The sequence below is a fragment of the Cyanidioschyzon merolae genome, chromosome 4 (genome assembly GCF_000091205.1).
Source record: "Cyanidioschyzon merolae strain 10D DNA, chromosome 4, complete genome".
NCBI lineage: Eukaryota > Rhodophyta > Bangiophyceae > Cyanidiales > Cyanidiaceae > Cyanidioschyzon > Cyanidioschyzon merolae.
The window spans coordinates 357,370-371,843 of record NC_010130.1 but is presented as its reverse complement, the minus strand read 5'-3'; the positions used below and the strand labels follow the sequence as shown (position 1 = coordinate 371,843).

Below are 14,474 nucleotides of genomic sequence, written 5' to 3'. Positions count from 1 at the left end.
ATGGAAACTTCACATCATATGGCTTATTCCGTGGTAGTTCTTAGAAAAGCAATGGATTGGCTCCGATGGACGAGCACACAATCCTGTGAATAGATTTATACTGGTTCCGTTCTGAGCGAACGATATGGAGTATGCGGACGCCGCAAACGATGGGTCATCCATTTGCCGACGATGGAATGCCTTACTTGTACAAGTTCGATCAGATATTCGCAAGCTAGCAATGGCATCGTAAAGAAAGCCGTCAGGCATTCTCTAAGTTACAGGATGCACGCCTTCGTTGAATACCCTCAAGAAAGGCAAACGTGGCGTGCTGGTCCAGGTGTTCCAGATTTTCCCGTTCTGCGCATAACGTTCGACCTGGCATCGAGGGAGCCAGACTTGAGCCCGACTCGTGCCGAGCATTTCAGCCAAGAACATCGACGCTTCTGGCCACGCATGCGTCAGCGTAAATGCTGTCGCGCGCCCAAGCAGCTTCTCGCCCCGGACACACGAACGAGATGCTTCTCTGGAGACGTTCACGAATCACGGTGACTGTCTGCGCAGCACTTTCCAATACCCGGAAACTTGTGTATTTTCACGTGGGAACCGTTCACAGCCCTGTGACGTGTCCTGTTTTCTGGACACGCCTTTCATAGATCACGAATCAGTGCAAACACCATTCCATTCGATCAAGAACGCACGACCATGGATGATTTTTTTACTCAGAGAGCTTTGGAGAACAACCCCCGAGGCACTGTTTCCGCTGAACTTGAATGGAATACGCCCAGCGACCGCTAGACACGACCGGAGGCAGGCGCGCCTGCCCTCGAGCCGATCACGAGCTCCATACTCGCTGTCTGTAGCTCCCAGGACGCTAGCGGCTGCGAGATATCCACCAGCTACAGATCGACATCGAGCGGGAGTCCTGCGGGACATTGAGCGCCCGCTCGTCGCCCGCTTCCAATATCAGACACCTGTCGATCCATCCATGCAACGATCGCTTCATGTAAACGAAGATGGCTCGCTTGGCACCATACGATGATGCTGCATCCCATGAAAGCCGCTACCACCAACGCACGCGAGTCTGCGTCGATCCTGCAAGTCCGAATGCCCACACGTCTTCATGCGCACACATGCGAATGTATCACGAGCCTCCAGTCACCCGCATGCTCCATGATGCGTGAACCGAGAATACCGACGCACAAAACAGCCAAATACCTAACTGCATGATGTGATTGGGGATTCGACGCCCTCAAGTTGCACCACAGCTGCCTGAATACGTCCAGCAGTGGCATTCACGGTAGACTCGCTCCACGGAGAGCGCGTCTTCGCGTGCAGATTGCTGCTGCTGCTGCTGGTGCCGAGGCACTCCAGGCGCACCGCTGGAGCAGCAACGGTCCAACGTTTACGCTTCAGAGGTATTTTCTGCTGCTTCCCGTGGGTGCTGTTTGCATAAAAGCTTCCGTTAAACACGAATATGCCATGTTCTTGGTGACGCGACTCTATCGTCTGTTGTGGTACGCTGTAGGTCTGGTTTGGCGCCTCGGCACGTGGCTCGTAGGTGTCCGGGCACCGGCAACCCTTGCGGAGGGTTTTCACGGAAAGAGGCCACGTTCTACAGTCTGGGAAAGAGAACGTGAAGATGCTCAAGGTGCTGCTTTCGGAGGGCGTTCTGGGAGCCCAGCTGACCGCGCTAGCCCCTTCGCCCCAGAGACCGAGTCGGCAGTGCTCTCGTTGCCGCTCGCAGACGGTCGTTCTGGGAACGCTCGCAATCGGCCGCTCGCGGCTTCTACGAGTGCTGAACTTATGTCCGGTGCTGAGTACCATTCTAAAAATGGTCGATATCGAGCTGGCACACCCCACGGGGATAACCTGTATCCGGCAGTCGGTGGTGAGCGTGTTTCGAGCAGTGCGGCCGCCGACGTTTACGAAGAACAGCACCAGCGGTTAGTCCGCCTCGGAGAGCACGAGCTTATGCCTAGCGCTGGGCCGCGTTGGACCGAACAAGCGTCCGACGAGCTATTGGATGAATACTATACGGGCAATGGTGGCGTCATGTATCCAGCAGCGCATACATCGGTGCGGTATCTCGCGCGGAACGACGCTCGATGGACCACTGCACCGCAGCGGCTCCGCCAGTTTCCTGAAGAGCATGAGCCAGGAACGAGCGTGATGGGTGGCGCTCCATCCGCAAGTGGGGCGACGATCCTCACGGAGGCAGACAACCAGAGCAAGGGGGGCGCACCAGAGTCCGCTGGACCCTCTGGTGCCGATGCTGGCTTGACGTCGAGCTCGATTCGCGAAGCGGTTCTGGAGGCGCTCCGTCAGACCCAGCAAGAGAGCGGCAAATCGCCAGTCTCCATGCAGAGTGATTCTTTTTGGCATTCCAAGGAGCCGCAGGAGATGCGTCGGTTAATGCGCCGTGTCTATATGATCATGTATGCATTTATTTTCTCAACAGCGCTTTTGCTGATTTTCTTTTTTCAACAAGATGGACCTATGACGTCCGAGCATCGTATTTTGCTATGCGTTGTGCTTCCAATCTATGTGTTATGCTTTGCAATGTTGCACTCGTTCGGCGACAACTTTCCCGCAAACCTAGTGATGCTCGTGCTTCTTAGCAGCTGCAGCTGGTTTGCAATTGGATTCCTTTCGGCATTTTACTTGCATCGTAGTGAGCTTGCGCCATTCACCACAGGGGGCCATGCAGCGAAGCTCAGCACATCCCTTGGCAAATTTTCCCGCTGAGTTCGGCTTCTTGCTGCATAAGTCGGCGGAAGATTCCATTTGCTTTCGAGTACTACTTTGGGATGCATTTCACATTGCCTTGTTGATCAAGCGACATGAACAGTGCCCAGCGTTATCCAGCGTCGGAGCGCAGCGCTTTCCCTACGCGATCTTGCATCACAGGGCTGGAGCCTTGTTTCTCGCGAAGCACGCGAAATCTGGTACGCATATGGTGCCTCCATTCCCCTGTGTATCCGTCCAGCAGCCATGCTTCATTCGCAGACGGTCAGAGGAGCACCGTCCAGCGAATCGGGACGGAGCGGGTGTGCACACCTGCGACTCATTTTGTCTAGTAACGGCTGACGCACGGCGTCTTGCATTCCTCTACAAATCGCCTGCTAAAACTGCTTCTACCACGAGGGATAGTACCGGATCAAAGGCCACAGCACTGAACGCGCTTACGACTCCGGTTCCTGAATCGATGACCGCATGGTTGCACCGACCGCGGATGCAAAGAAAGTCGGTAGCCGGTGATGCTCGTCCAAAGTCAAGCGTCGGTAACATGACGTGCTTCCCGCTCGCGCACGAGACGTTCCGCTCTCGAGGCGTTTCAGTTGATTATCCCGCTACCTTAGCGTGTCACTGGTGCGTGTCCTGCAACGCGCTGCAAGCAAGTTGTCGGGCATGTTTCAACAGCGCTGCACAGCGATCGAGCTCAGTCGCTACGGACGCTATTGAACGTGCCAGGTACGCGCGCTCACTCTTCGGTTCCTTTAAGCGCTTCTCTAGTTGACAGTGAATCATTTCCAACTCGGCTTTGTAGTTTCCGAGGCCGCCTACGCTGCCTGCCACCTCGTCCTGTTCTGCGAGTCGCTCCCGTTTTCGCGAGCGTTGCGCTTGGATGAGAGCGTGTGCTTTTTCCGCAAGTGCCTCCGGGCCAGCATCTTCTTCGAGAAGTTTCCGGAGTTCCGCAGCATCTAGCGTATTTTCTTCGCAGTTCCAGTCGGCAAAGTCGCCAAGCCTCTCGTCGACGAGCGCACACACATCGCGTACCAGCACTCGTAGCCAGGTAGTTTGGACTTGACACCGCCGCTCTGCCTCGTCTCGAGCAGCTAGTACTTGTTGAAAAAGTGACTCAGCGCTTGATAAGCATTCCGACACGGATTGACGAGCATGAAGGGCAGTCTCTATGAGCGGCATTCATAAAGCCAACCATGCAACCCTCTTCGACAACCGCTAGGGTGCACTGCGGCCTCTGCAAACCACAAGCGCCGCAACGACCATGCACTGAGGCATGGCGTTACTGCTGCTGCTGCTGCTGCCGCGAACCCGCGTAACGGACGCTTCCTCCAAGTCGGCAAGTCTGGATCCGCATCGTCAGGGAGCTTACCAGCATTCCAAAGGCGTTCTAAGTTCGACGTACCAGGAACGCCTGTCGCTGCATCATGGAGCTGGCTGCAAAAATATTCGGAGCGGCACGTAGCGGCATCAGTGCTGATCCAGGGTCGGATATTCGCAACTGGCTACCGCATATACAGGTACAGACGGGGATGGCGCCTCTGTTCGGAAAACACATCGTGCGTAGTGCACAGAAGTGTTGGCACGAGTGTTGCTGTGATGGTGTCGGAGCACGTGAATACCTCGATGGACGAGGTTCACGATGAGAAGAGGTAGAACCCTCGTGTAACTGACCATGTTTGTGGTTTGTGCGTTACCTGCCGACAGCAGCCGTCGACAGCGAGCCCCAGCCTCGTCTCATCGATGCAGTTCGTGTCGTACGGCAGGCGTCTGTCTCATGTGATGGACTGCCCCGGATCCGTGGTTTGCGGTACCAGCGCATAACAGTTCTTGCGAGCGACCATGAGCTTGTCGTTGAGGATTCTCCGGGAAGCCCCACACCTGTATATCCACCAGGGAACGTTCAAGGAAAACGCTCTACCTCACCAAGAGCAGCACAGTCCAGCTCGACGGCTCTTGACGCATACTATCGTGCTGCTGGGAGACGGCTCGAAGCGTCGCTACGACACTGGGCGAGCGCCCGTCCCGCACGCCCATGAAGCACTGGCAATTCGCGTACGCGCTGAGTTCAGCTTGGCGTTGAGTGTATACCATATGATGGGTGCACATACGCTGGCACTGCACCCATGCATGCCGGCAACGGATATATCTCCGAGCACGCCGACTATAGAGTGCTGGTAGTGCCCGAAGCAATCATTGCCGTCATGGCGAGGATTCGTACGCTCGCGAGTTGCTGCTGGCACCTGCAATGCGATGAAGCCGTGCATGTGGCCGGCGTTAGGGACGACCCCTGCGGTACTCGTCGCTACAACTGGGATGACTGGGGAAATGGCGGGTCAGGCTGAGCCTGACGATACCTTTACTGTTTCGGAAAATAGGCTCATTTGCTCTTCGCGGGTTGCCACTGATAGCATGAAAGTGTTTCCAGCAAGTGCAGCGCGCAACACCAGCGCAAGCACGAGTGGCTCGTCTGCGGGCACTCCGAGACCTGTCCACACCAGCGTGCGTTCTGTGGCTGCACTGGCGGCGCCACACACCCATAATGAATCGTTGCGAGCACGAACGGAGAGACATGCCCGCCTATTCCCGCACCGCGTTACACACATCGTACCCGCGTAGCAGGCCACGAGGTGGTCACCAACGCATCCATCAGAACTGAAAATCAGACGTTCCTGAGAGCCAGCACCTCACAGCAAGTGCAGTTTGCGGCCGTGAATTGTTCATCTCGGCAAGGCGACACCCATCTATCTTCAGAACGCGTGCGCAGGGTGTGCCAAGCCCTCAGAATACCAAACTCGTTGGATACCTTGGAGCGCTGAAGCCGAGCATAACCTTGCCGAATACCAACGTCTCTCTCAGCTTGCAGAGGCACGCTTCACCGCCTGCTGCACTGTCTCAATGAGGTGGAGATGGTGATGTCGCCAAGGCCTTCGCCACGGCTCAAGCTGTGAGCACGCAAACACCGCCAGCAGCCTTGATCCTCTTCTCCGCCGTCTTGGAAAAATACTTTGCTTTCACAATAAGTGGCTGCTTCGGAAGGTGACCCCGTCCAAGCACTTTGAAGAAACCTGCTCGCGTCACGTCCAAGACAGGAGCCGCCTCCTTGTTCGAGGCGTACTTTTCTTTCTCCGCAGGCGGAATGAGCGTCCATAGCTTATCGATGTTGATGCATGGCGTGTATTTCGCATTTTTATCCGCTCCGGCGTTAAAGTACCGCATGCCTACCTTACCAAAGTAACCTGGATGGTATTTATCCAGAAGCGTTCGGTGGTGGTGCATGCCGCCCGCCATGCCGCGACCTCCCCGAGCACCACCTTTTCGGTGTTTACCGATGCGCCCGTGCCCAGCACTTACGTGACCGCGCTTCTTCCTATTTTTCTTGAATCTAGTTGCCATAGCTCGATCGAAGTTCTTGGACACTCGGCAGGACTAGTCACACACCGGAACGCTGGCCCAGAACAAGGACCCAGCTACAAGAAGGCTAACCCTCCCAAGAAAGCGTGCTTGAGCGTACGACTGGGTCAACGACGATGGCCGAGCGACGGCCGCGGCGTGCGAGTTGCAATATTGTACTGTAATGTTATATTCTATACTGATTCAATGATGGTGTGCAGACGTTTGCGGGTGGGCTTGATCCTAATAGCATAAAATGGACAACGTTGTACCAAGGGTGCGCAGACGAAATCTCATGCCTCCTCCCAAATCTCTTCAGAGCAGCCTTTGCGAGCCTTTTCCGCAGTTCAACTCTTTCTCTCTCTCTCGTGTCTGGCTACAAATACGCTGGTTCCTCCTTTCCCTCGAGATTTCTCGTCTGCAGTCCGACGGTGTTGATGGCAGCCTTGAAATCGCGCTTTCGCAGCATTCAGGTGTTGTTTACGCACCTCAAGCCCAACCGGTTCCTCTTATCAACGCTTCGCTCGCTATCTTCTTCACCTTTGCATTCAGTATCAGTGCGTTCTTTGCAGCAGCGGGCACTTGACTGTGGCCAGGTGTTCGCATATGTCCACCACACCTCTTCTTCCGAGCGGTGTCCTGTTGGGCGTGACCACTTCCATCATCGTTCGGTGGAGGTCCTCGCAGGAGCATCAGGCCGCCTCGATGCACTCCAGCTTGTTGACGCCCCGCGTCATATCTGTGACGGCGGACCTGGTTTCCGCGATCCCGTCGCCGACTGCGCTGTCTGCCGCATGCAAAAGCGGACGCCGTTCCATTCGATAGAGGATTTGTGGAAAGCGATGCCGTCCATGATGAAACGAGTACCGCAAGCAAGATCCATGCAGGATAGCAGTTCAAGAAATATCAATCCGTCAACGCTTTGGACTTGCAGAGCGGGAACACAAACGTTCCATTCGAAGCAAGCTTCGCGATGACACAAGTGCGGGTCAAAGACCATTGCTCCATGCAAAAAGAAAAGACGGATACTTTTCGCACCATATCTCGTGACAGCCATCGTGCTGGTTTAGAATGCGGTCTCGTCGATGACCGTCAAGACAGGATGGTATGGATTACGAAGAAAAAAGATCATTTTTGTTACAAGTTCAGTGAATTTCCCACAAGTGCTGGAAAAAAGTCGTCAAGAGACGACACCTAGTCATGTTTCTCGTTAATCGGGCGGCACGAATTGCCGGCCCCATGAGTTGCCTCTGAACAGCATCATTGAAATCGTGATGAATGCGCGATTTGAGTGGACTACTCGGACGGAAAGGAGAATCGTAGAGATTCGCACGTACTTGTTGGAGGATGATGACACTTCTTTGACAAACCCCGGCCATGTGCATCGCGAATCATCCTTTCGACATAAGGAATTCCGGCGCCTCAGAGTCCGAGGAGCCTCTCCGAGACCACACGACCGAGAATCCTAAAGCTATGCATGAATCTGTAAGGCCTTTACGCTTCACGTCGACGTTCGAGGCAGCGCATCTCAAAAAAATTTGGTAAAGTCGAGAGGCGGAAACAAAGCAAGCAGCTCTGTGTTCTCTCCTGATCTGGTACCGGTGTCGCGATCGTGCTGCCGCGGACGTCTCGCAGCCGAACCGCACCATGCCTCGCCAGCGAGCGTGCACCTGTATCGACACGCCAGAGATGCCGGCTTTCATCCAGGTTTGAGCGTGAGCGCTACCGAGCAATCTCTCGGGTATTCGGAATCGTGAAAATCCTACGAAAGCAAAAAATCGACTCCCCGCGGTAGACCGAAATAAACCCGCACGCTCATCGCCTAGTCTAGGGGCGTCTCCTCAGACGCTCGCACAACTTTCTTTTGGGGTTTGGCGCGATACCGCAGTCCATTCGGGAATGCGATGAGCGCTTTCTTGGTGTGCACGACACCAGAACCGCCTATGGCGCAGATCGCTTAAAAACGCTCCTCGGAAGAAGACTCGAACTTCAAGTGTCACCCGAGGGTCCGCTGGGAATCCGCGGAACCCTGCTCAACCGGGCGCGTCGACATCCTTTATATGTATTTTAAGAAACAGTTATTGAATGAAAGCTGTATTCGTTCAGACGGGACCTTTCTACAGTGTCGCGTTCCAGAGACCAGCCTGCATTCCTCAGGGGAATGCGCCGTGAATAGAGAGAGCATGGCCAGAGTCGAAGGATCATCGGCAGGAGTCAACCACAGTTAAGACTCTGAAAGCACGTTGCCGCATGTACACTGCGATGCACTTGCTCGCACACATTCGTACGCGTTTGAACCTTCTGGGCGCGATTAGGAGTCGCACATCTGTTCCCAGTGCGCGATGCATGTGCAGATCGCTTTGGTTTCTCAGTGGCCTTGCACGCGAAAAGTGACCGCCCCAAGCCACGTCATCGACCCGGGGTACGCAACCACCGGATCCGGTGCTCCAGGTGTGTACGCGCTTGAACGCTCATCTACATGCAGCACAGCCGACGATGACCTCGATACGCAACCTCGGAATGTATTCAGCAGCGGGAACGACGAGCACGTCGAACGCTCTTTCAGAAAAGAGTCATCGGCAACAAACGAAGTCGAATAGAAAAGGCGGGCATGCATGCATGCATGCTTGAATACGCGTTGCCACCAGAACTCGGTAAAACTTTAAAAAGCAGTTGCGAGGTCCGAACGCTCCAATACCTCTACATCGTTCTACGCTCCAGAATTCGGGCTCCATTTGATACGAGACTCTCGCTTCAGATCAGACGGGCGTCGATTCTGTATCTTGCGTGGCACTCGGGCAGCCCAGACCTGCTAGTTTACAGTGCTGGCATCGCGGTCCCCGAGCAGTGCAAACCTTGCGCCCATGCTCAATCATCAGAATATGCATCGGGTAGTGGAGAGTGCTTGGTATCAGATTCTCTAAATCTACTTGAGCCTGTTCCCGGGTATGCCCATTCGGTACCCATCCGAGCCGCTTCGCCAGTCTAAAGATATGCGTATCCACAGGAAAACTATCATCGCGTTCGAGGGTGAACATCGCCACGCATGCGGCAGTTTTTGGACCGACACCTGGGTAGCGGGTCAAGTATTCCATGACTTGCGCGGTGGGTACATTGCGGAGAAACTCCAGACCCTGTGTCCAGTCAGTGTCGGTGCCTGTCGTTGCTGCATTGTGCTCAAGTTCGCGCAGAATATCTTGTATGTGTTGAGCCTTCGTTCGTGCAAGGCCTCCGATCCGAATGGTTTCCTCAATCTCCCCGACAGGTGCATGCAGCACGTCCGCCCAGTCCTTATAACGAGACCGAAGCGCCCGATACGCAGCTCCTGACAACTTATCCGTGGTATTCTGGGAGAGGATCGTACGAACGAGAGCCTCAAGAACGCTTCGCCCGGTTGGACGTCGGTTGCGTTCGCCGTACGTCTGTACGAGTGCTTGGTAAACCTGCCTCACGCTGGGGCTAGCATCGCTGTCTTCTGGCGCAGGTTTTTCATTTATCTCACCTGCAGCCTTTCCTAAGCGCTCATTTCGCGCGTCTTCGGACTTGATACAAGTCAATGCCCTGGTCAGCGGACGTTTGCGAAGTCGCATCCTCGAGACACGCAACCAGTCTTGATGCTGACTCCGCTGTAGCTTTTGAGGGAGTCGCCCCACAGACCAGGTGCCAGACACTCCCCGGACACGTGGTCCAGTTACAAACGCCTCGCCTACACTTGCGACCGTTTTTCTCTGAGAGTGACGCAACTGCTCGGCGTAGCGGAAACGGCGCACTTTTTTGAGAAAACTACCGCGCTGAACAAGTGAAAGTTGAAAACTAGCACAGACGCAACGATTGGGTTATGGTAACGGGACCATGCTGAGCCAGACTGGAAGCCCGTCGATGGCGAGTGTGTGTTCACAATCGTTATTCTCTTGATAGAATGATGTGAGCGTTCCGGAGGAGACTGGCCGGCCAGTAGCACGGTTTGAGCGGATGTTGCGTTATTCATTCACCTATGCAGCGTTTCCATTTTTTGTTCGACTAAAGGTTTACATTGAACGTATACCCAAGATCAAATGAGGGATATAGGCATTCGGGAACGTATTCATCATGACGCACTGTACCTTCAGGTTCCATGGCCCATACTTTCTTTAGGATACACTGGTCGTTTGTTATGGTATCTCTCGCGCCGAGTGCATGCAGTGCTGCACCCGTTGTAGCGCTTATACCGCAAGTGCGGATGCAATACAAAGACAGAGCAGCGTTGCCATACCAATGGGCATGTCGGCTCGAGGCGTCGTTCATCCGACACGGGGTCGGCACTCTACATCATTCTGGGCGCCTGCAAACTGCGCAGACAGACCTACTGCATGCGGCAGCGCGATGCGGTGTACTAGGAGATAACTGCAACCTGGGCGACTTCGAGACACACCCGAACTGCCCTGAATCCGAGAATCAACTGCATTGCGGGCGAGTTGTTCAGGTGGCGCAACTGCACCCACCCCTGGGGGCAGCATGCAGCACTGGCCCAGCATACTCGTCCGGCACACGGGCACTTCGGCATAGAAGGCAAACGTTGGAAGATACGGAAATCGTATCCTCCTTTCCAACGGTTATCATGAAGGCCGAACGACACTGGTATCGAATTGCTTGCCAGTGGATATCGTCCGCTCTTTTAGCGGTTGGTCTTGGCAAGAAACGACGATGCATTGGAACAGATTCGCAAACAGCGTCTGTGGCGCTCATTCCATGTTTCTCGTTTGCTCCCAGGAAATGAAGAACGGTCTGCGGGAGCATGCAGAGCGACAAACCATCAGTCTGGATGCACTTGGTGAGGCCTCGCCCAGCGGTGCGCAACGAGACTCTTTCTCAACCGATCCAGGTAGACCAGGAAAAAGATTCTAGTTTCAGCGTTTATCCGCGGGTAAGGCGCTTCACGGCTGTCGCCGCACACGGAGCAACCAAAAGCACGGAGCCGAACGCCTGACCAGCAAACCAGACGGAGCTGCTCAGCTCGACCTGTGCCCGGAATCTTCGAAAGTCGAGCGCTGTGGACGCCACGTGGCATACAAAGAAGCAACATGCAGGCGCCGGGTGCTCACCCGACACGCTACGCACCGGGCCGAGCAGCGCGGGATGCCTTGCACGCTCCATGCAGTCCGTACAGGAGCTTCCAGAGAGGTCACACGAGCATCCCGTGGCAGACGTCCATGACGACGGCGCTGGAGTCGCCCCGGTCTCGGCCATCCGGAGCCAGGAAGCGTGCAATCAAGAGAAAGCCTCTGCACCGGTTTGGGAACGGAAATGAACGACACGTCGGGTCGTGGACTTGGTAGCGCACGGCGCTAGGCGTTCTCTGCACCGACGCTTGAACGTCTCGATCGACAACCGACAAAGTGTCGTGCATCCAGAGCGTCGCGAGAGGCTCTGTGGAGCGAGCTACCACGAACATCGCTTCGTACGCCAGATAGGCATGACACCTAAACACTGGGGAACTGTCGACGATAGCGACTCGTATGCCAGGGGCAGCGGGAATGGATCCCCGCCTAGCTCAGCGCCCTGAAGCGGTTCAGTGCGGCGAACCTGAACAACCAGAGCACCGCATATATGTACACTGGCAAGTATTTTCCTAGGGAATTTGTGAACGAGTGTAGTCTTCCGTTATTCGCTAATTCAGAGAGAATATCTCCGTATGGAGCCGTGCATCGGGATCCACAGCGCCAACAACGTATCTGGGGGCAAGGTGCGCGCCCCGGCGGCACGTCTACGTCACCGGCTCGTGCTAGAGATAGCCCGGGACGCTCGCTTGTTGCTTCCCCTTGGGTATCCGTAGAGGATACCCCAGTATCTAGGACGTATTATTTGGTGAAAGAAATTAGTCTGTAGCTTTTCATCCAAGTCACCTTCTTTGCCAAAAGGTTGCAACTGGTCGCGTTAACGCTGTAACCTGGTACCAGGCTCTCGACGTACCTGGTAGAGGTCGGAAGGCAAAGCCCGCGCTTTCCGCCGCATGTCGGTTCTGCTACGAAACTTCATCTATGAATGCCTTTACAGTCCTAAACGTGGTTACTTTAACCCGGTAAAAGAGGCAGATCTGCCGCTTCGGCGATCTTCGCGCGGCGGGCAGAACGTAGAGCTCAAGTTCGCGTCTCGCGCCGAGTGGGACGCACACGTTCGCGACCTTTACGCTACTGCACCGCGAACATGGCTGACACCCTCAGAGCTCTTCTCACCTCACTATGGGAGAACGATAGCGCACTTTCTGGCAGTAACGCACGACCACGATACGATTGTGGAGGTCGGCGCAGGGAACGGTACCGTCGCGCTTGACGCTCTGAACTATCTCCGGGACTCGTTTCCCGAAAAGTATGCCAAGTTGACATACCACACGGTTGATATCTCCGCTCCCTTCGTGATGCGCCAACACGAGCAACTCTATGAGCACATTGATGCGGGGCGGTGTGTCGTCCATCACCGATCAGCGCTGGAGGAGCCGATCCCGCTGGAGCACCCCGAGGCGGCGGCAGCAGCAGCAGCAGCAGCAGCTAGAGCACACGAGCGATACGAGTCGGGGCAACCGCCACGGGTTGCAGTTCTAGCGCTAGAAGTTCTGGACAATTTAGCTCACGATGCTATCGTACAAAATCGACGTACCGGTGAGTGGTATCAGCTCCTGGTGGACGGCAGAGGCCGCTTCCTGTACGAGCCTTTGCGTGACGATTTGATTCTTGAGGCGTGTCGGGTCTGGGGCTTCGGTCCTCATTTTGAGGCCGAAGAGACTCCATCGAAGATGGGCGATCCGCCGGAACCCTCGATGTATGCAGGACGTGGCAGTGGCATTGTTCGCTCCATCGAACAAATCCGCAGCTTGTTTCGGCGGATGAACGACTGGGTCATCCCCTCGTCTGTTCGTGCAGGTACATCTATGAATACGAATGCGGGTCCAGCGGAAGCGTTTGACGCAGAGGATGTATCCTGGCCGACGTATGTACCGACTGACGCTACGCTCTTGCTGCGAAACATAGCGCGCTCCTTCCCACAAGGTCACAGTTTGCTCATCGCCGACTTTGCCTGTTTCACTGACAGTTTACCGACCGCTAGTGGTACCACAATTGCACCCGTTATTCAGACTTTTGGCCAAGATCAGACCGTTGACTGGCCAGCAGTAAGGCCTGGTGAGCACGATATCATGTTTTCTGTGTCGTTTCCGCGTCTGTTGCGGGCACACCGTCGATTAGAACGGCGGATTGGACTCCAGGAGCTACTCCCGCAACAGGAATGGTGGCGAAAACATGCTGCTACCAATCCAAGCGGCTATAATCCTATTCTCGAGTCGTTTGCCAACATGTTCATGTACTTTGGATCCACGTTCCGGCCTGGTCGCGGTCACCAGTAGCCAGCGTCTGCGACATCATGAACGGTCTTTGGCTAGACGCACTGCGATGCACATTGCACGTGCCTCCCGATACGAGTGAAGACAATCGTGTTTCGAGACCAGGAAACCATGCACAGTGAGCACAGGGGCTGCAGCATACCGTGTTTCGTTTCTGGTAGCCCGAACAGGGAGCTTTTTCAAACAAACAAACACACACACACACAGAGTGTGTGTGTCAGAGGGATGCGCTGGCGATACACTACCGTTTTATGAGCTCTACATCACTAGTGTTGTTGCGCGTGGCATCATGGCAATGGAGCAGATTTGCACGGGTGCCCGGGCCAGCCCTGGACGCTATGTTCTGGACATAGTCGGCAACGATATTCCCGCTGTGGTTGTGACGCACCACGGACGGCCGTTGAAGCAGGCCAGTGTCTCTGGACTAGGGCACGATCTGCGTACGCGAAAGCATAGGATATACTCCATTACATTGCGGAACTCGATGCTGCAGTGGACTAGGATGACGGTTCAAAACCAGACCTGCTGGAATTTCCCATAGACCTGCTTTTTGGATTGAAAAGCAAGCGTTGTATCGTTCACTCAATAGGAACCAGAGCGAAATCTCCAGCGTCACCAGCAAAGTATCTGCACGCGGCACAAGATGTTGCCGCTCGGTAAGAGGTGCGTCAGCGGTCACCGGTACCTGTGGCGTCCTCGCTGAACCTGCAGCGCAGTTTATCGAAAGCACCATCACCATACACCCACTTGCTTTAAAGAGGATTTTCGATCGCTCTCTGCCAGTTAGTTGTCCGAGTCTACAGTGCCCACATCCGCGGCTAGCATCCATGCATGTATCGAAACTGCGTTGTGGAAGCTTCATGCAGAAACTTGAGCGGATGATCGTACCAGCGAATCAGGCCGCTTTATACACAGAAAAGTACTTTTTAGACTGGATATACGAGCAGATCACTTTTGTTCTTGGTTGCTTTTCTCGCGGGTAGTC

General features: G+C 54.9%; 5 protein-coding genes and 1 non-coding gene across 6 annotated transcripts; 2 read left to right on the top strand and 4 right to left on the bottom strand.

The window, feature by feature from the left end:
• Nucleotides 1–1,461: 1,461 nt before the first annotated feature.
• On the top strand, nt 1,462–2,727 carry CYME_CMD142C (hypothetical protein; the record flags this gene model as incomplete). Its single annotated transcript, XM_005535436.1, has 1 exon — nt 1,462–2,727. The coding sequence occupies one exon, from the start codon at nt 1,462–1,464 to the stop codon at nt 2,725–2,727; it is 1,266 nt and encodes a 421-aa protein (XP_005535493.1).
• A 618-nt stretch (nt 2,728–3,345) lies between these two features.
• On the bottom strand, nt 3,346–3,906 carry CYME_CMD141C (hypothetical protein; the record flags this gene model as incomplete). The annotated part of the gene is made up of 1 exon (XM_005535435.1): nt 3,346–3,906. The coding sequence occupies one exon, from the start codon at nt 3,904–3,906 to the stop codon at nt 3,346–3,348; it is 561 nt and encodes a 186-aa protein (XP_005535492.1).
• Nucleotides 3,907–5,664: 1,758 nt separating this feature from the next.
• CYME_CMD140C (60S ribosomal protein L27A) lies at nt 5,665–6,120 on the bottom strand (the record flags this gene model as incomplete). The annotated part of the gene is made up of 1 exon (XM_005535434.1): nt 5,665–6,120. The coding sequence occupies one exon, from the start codon at nt 6,118–6,120 to the stop codon at nt 5,665–5,667; it is 456 nt and encodes a 151-aa protein (XP_005535491.1).
• Nucleotides 6,121–8,876: 2,756 nt separating this feature from the next.
• Nucleotides 8,877–9,707, bottom strand: CYME_CMD139C (similar to endonuclease III; the record flags this gene model as incomplete). The annotated part of the gene is made up of 1 exon (XM_005535433.1): nt 8,877–9,707. One exon carries the CDS (start codon nt 9,705–9,707, stop codon nt 8,877–8,879), a length of 831 nt encoding a protein of 276 aa, XP_005535490.1.
• Nucleotides 9,708–10,149: 442 nt separating this feature from the next.
• On the bottom strand, nt 10,150–11,803 carry CYME_CMD138T. The gene has a single exon (XR_002461235.1). It is a non-coding gene; the product is annotated as a hypothetical transcript (transcript).
• A 303-nt stretch (nt 11,804–12,106) lies between these two features.
• On the top strand, nt 12,107–13,492 carry CYME_CMD137C (hypothetical protein, conserved; the record flags this gene model as incomplete). The annotated part of the gene is made up of 1 exon (XM_005535432.1): nt 12,107–13,492. One exon carries the CDS (start codon nt 12,107–12,109, stop codon nt 13,490–13,492), a length of 1,386 nt encoding a protein of 461 aa, XP_005535489.1.
• Nucleotides 13,493–14,474: the final 982 nt, after the last annotated feature.